The 3414-nt window shown below is 41.7% G+C and overlaps 1 protein-coding gene across 1 annotated transcript; it reads right to left on the reverse strand.

Annotated features, from left to right (window-relative positions):
- Nucleotides 1-952: 952 nt before the first annotated feature.
- LOC143869896 (uncharacterized) lies at nucleotides 953-1618 on the reverse strand. Its single transcript, XM_077376454.1, has one exon. The coding sequence runs from the start codon at nucleotides 1616-1618 to the stop codon at nucleotides 953-955; it is 666 nt and encodes a 221-aa protein (XP_077232569.1).
- Between the last annotated feature and the right edge of the window lie 1796 nt (nucleotides 1619-3414).

A 3414-nucleotide genomic window follows, 5' to 3' on the forward strand; every position in this document is an offset into this window, starting at 1 on the left:
GAGAGAACCGAGCTCTCCTCTTGAGTGGGGAGACTCATCATGAGGAGAGCAATCATCATTTATTTTTTGTCCCCCTCTTGTCCCCCCCCCCCATTTCCCATTTCTTTGCAAAATAATAAATAACAAAATAAAAAATAATTTTCAAATGGCATTGGATGCCATGCGAAAACCAAAACCACTCATTACGCCCACTTTAAAAACAAAGAAAATGATGACCGTCCTTATTCTCTCTTTGACCACATAAGCGGGTCCCACAACAGCGGGCCCCACACAAGCGGGCCCCACGCAAGCGGGTCCCACACAAACGGGCCCCACAAAAGCGGGCCCCACAAAAGCGGGTCCCACACAGGCGGGTCCCACACAAACGGGTCCCACACAAGCGGGCCCCACATTCTCTTTTGCTCGGATTAATTTCATTCATTTTCCGTCTGACCTCGGGATTTTATTCGAATATGCGGGTTTAGGGCCTTGTCAAAATGGGGTGTCTACACACATACAGCACTTCTTGCAATGTAAGTATCTTTCCTGAAGTTAACTTCAGAAGGACCTTGCCTTTACCCATGACTTTCGAAGTCTGTGAGTTGCCCATATAGACCTGATCTCCTCCATCAACTTTAGTGAAGTTGTAGAAGGAACTTCGGTCTCCACATATGTGCTTGGTAGCACCTGTATCCAGCACCCACTCATTTGGATTTTCCACCAAGTTCGCCTCAGTCACAACTGCTGCAATCATATCTGCCTCGGTTAGATTAACCTTAGCACTGGATGAACCAGTCTTTCGGTGTCGACAATCCTTCTTGTAGTATCCGGGTTTCCCACATTCAAAACAGACTCCTTTCTTCTTAGGTCCAGATTTCTTGAAGTTCTTATCTTTCTTCGGTTTTAGATTCTTAGATCCATCATTCTTGGTTTCAACAATGTTTGCCCTAGAGGTGTACTCTTTGGCCTTTAGTTACTTATCCTTAAGTCTGTTTTTCTCTTCAATTTTAACCCCAACAACCACTTGGTCTAAGGTCCATTCTTTTGTCTTGTGTTTCATTCCGATTTTAAAATCTTTCCAAGATAAAGGCAATTTCTCAATGAGAGAACCAGCCACGAATGTATCAGGTAATTTCATACCTTCCTTAGCTAATTCACCAATAATAAACTGATACTCATCTATTTGGGCAGAAATAGGTTTCACATCTTCCATAGTAAAGTCTAAAAAATTTCCTATCACATATTTCCTATTTCCAGCATTCTCTAATTCATATTTAGTTACTATGGCATTCCAAAGATCAGCAGCATGCTCATAGGAATAATAGATATTATAAAGTTCATTTGCCAAACCATTCAACAAATGATTTTTGCAGATATAATCTGCATTATCCCATTCAACAATTTCTTCATTTGGTTTTGGTTGGGTAAGGACAAAAGCAACACCAATTTGTTGCAAAGCAAATAAGATCTGTTGTTTCCACCTTTTGTAATTCAAACCAGTTAGTCGTTCGATTTTTGAAAAATCAGGAACAGTATTGAGAATTCTGTTCCCAACAGGTGTTCGAACGACAGAATTTGGATTGGAATTCTCACCAGAGATGGGAAGAACAGAAATTGGGTTTTGATGATCATAAGCCATAAGATCAGATCTGTTTTAATACGATTCTTAAGACTGTTGGAAAAGTTAGAGTATGGATCTGATCTATGGTTTATTTGAACCCAAAAAATCTGCAACTTGAAATGAAAAACTCTTTCTGTTTGGAAATCAGAAATAAAATAGAACTTATCTGTTTGGTTGAAAACCCTTTGGAAATTGGATTGAAAAGAATAAGGTTGAGTCGTGCCACTGGTCACTCTCCTTAAGAATCGTATCTGCCCCCTACCGGTGCAATCGGGATTTGCGAACCGACTCCAAGATAAAACAGCCGAAATTGGCCCCAGTCCACGTGCACTCGCTGACTGGCCCCAGTCCACGTGCACTCGCTGACTGGCCCCAGTCCACGTGCACTCGCTGACTGGCCCACCCAGAATCACCAACAGAACTGTGCTCAGAAAGAACGGAACGAAGGAGGAAGAAGAACAGAAAACCTTGAGTGCAAAAACGTCTGTGTATTTTTTCTGTGTCTAAAACAATCTGTCTCGTCCCCTTTTATAGACCTGAAAGTGTCTGTTGGGGGGAGAGCCACCATTAAAACACACCCTTAAAGACCAGAAAAGTTTTTTCTCCCAACAGTCATTTTTGTGACCGTTGAGATTCTAAACGGTTATTTGCAATTAAGGTGGTGTGTCCATATCAAAACCAAAGGGTAAAATCAAAACGGTTTTTTGCAATAAAAATAACCTTTTCATTTAAACCCAAACCCAAACTCGGACCTCGGACCTCGGACCTCGGACCACGGCCCACGGCCCGGCCCGGTGAGGCGCGCGCGCGCGTGTGTGTTTTTTAAACATGGGCTTTTGCTCTTCTAAAAGCCCAAGACCCAACAAATTCTAAAGCCCCTTCAAGGCTCAAGCCTTTCTCCAACTCTCCATCTTATATGGATGAGAAAAATTCTCTCAAGCTCCCATGTGAGACTATTTATCTTGGGTTCAAGTCCCCATTCAAGCAAAAGACTTTTGCCTTCCAAATAAGAGAGGGAAAACTTTAATTTGAATCTTCCCTCTAAATTGATTTAAAAAATACTAACATGTATTTCAGCCTTCTCCTGTTCATCAACTCGAACCTCATTCTTCTTAACTGAGAGCAAAGATTAACAACCGAGTTTGATCCAGATCAAGGTAGACCAAATCCTTTGCCTCTTCTCACTTCACTCCTCCCCGTGATCATTTTCAGGTCCATGTGTGTTTCATTCTCTTCTATCTTCTCTTTGATTGTTTTTCTATGAAGTCGCACCGGGAGCTAGAGATGCTAAAAGCCCCAATTACCTATGTCTACGAGTTAATCAAAACCCTTCGAGGTTGGGAGAAGGCATTAGTCTTGTTAGAAATGGAGTTAGGGTTAGAGAGAGGAAGAAGAAGATGAATGGAGAGGATGGAGAGTCTCCACTAGGGAGCTCCACATGTAAATGATGTATATATAGGCCCAAATAGGGCATCCATGTTCAATGACTACTATACCCCTAAGGCTGCAAGTAATACCTTAACTACGCTTACATGTTATTCAACACTCCTCTCTCAAGCTGGAGTGTATATAACATGGAACTCCAGCCTGGTACAAAGAAACTACAACAACAACTAAAGATAACAAAAGGTACATAATCTTAAACACACATCCAACCTGGTATAACACTCATCCTCAAGCTGGTGTAGTGAATACATAACGAAAACATAATTAAAGATAACAGCAACCATGAGAGTACAATCGTCAAGATCAACAACCACAAAAAACGAACAGCTCCCCCTGAAGCATCACTTGACGAGAGTGATTAAAACAGG

The sequence above is a fragment of the Tasmannia lanceolata genome, unplaced genomic scaffold, assembly GCF_043159265.1.
Source record: "Tasmannia lanceolata isolate RefF3 unplaced genomic scaffold, GAP_Taslan_0.1 ptg000003l, whole genome shotgun sequence".
In the NCBI taxonomy this organism is placed as follows: Eukaryota; Viridiplantae; Streptophyta; class Magnoliopsida; order Canellales; family Winteraceae; genus Tasmannia; species Tasmannia lanceolata.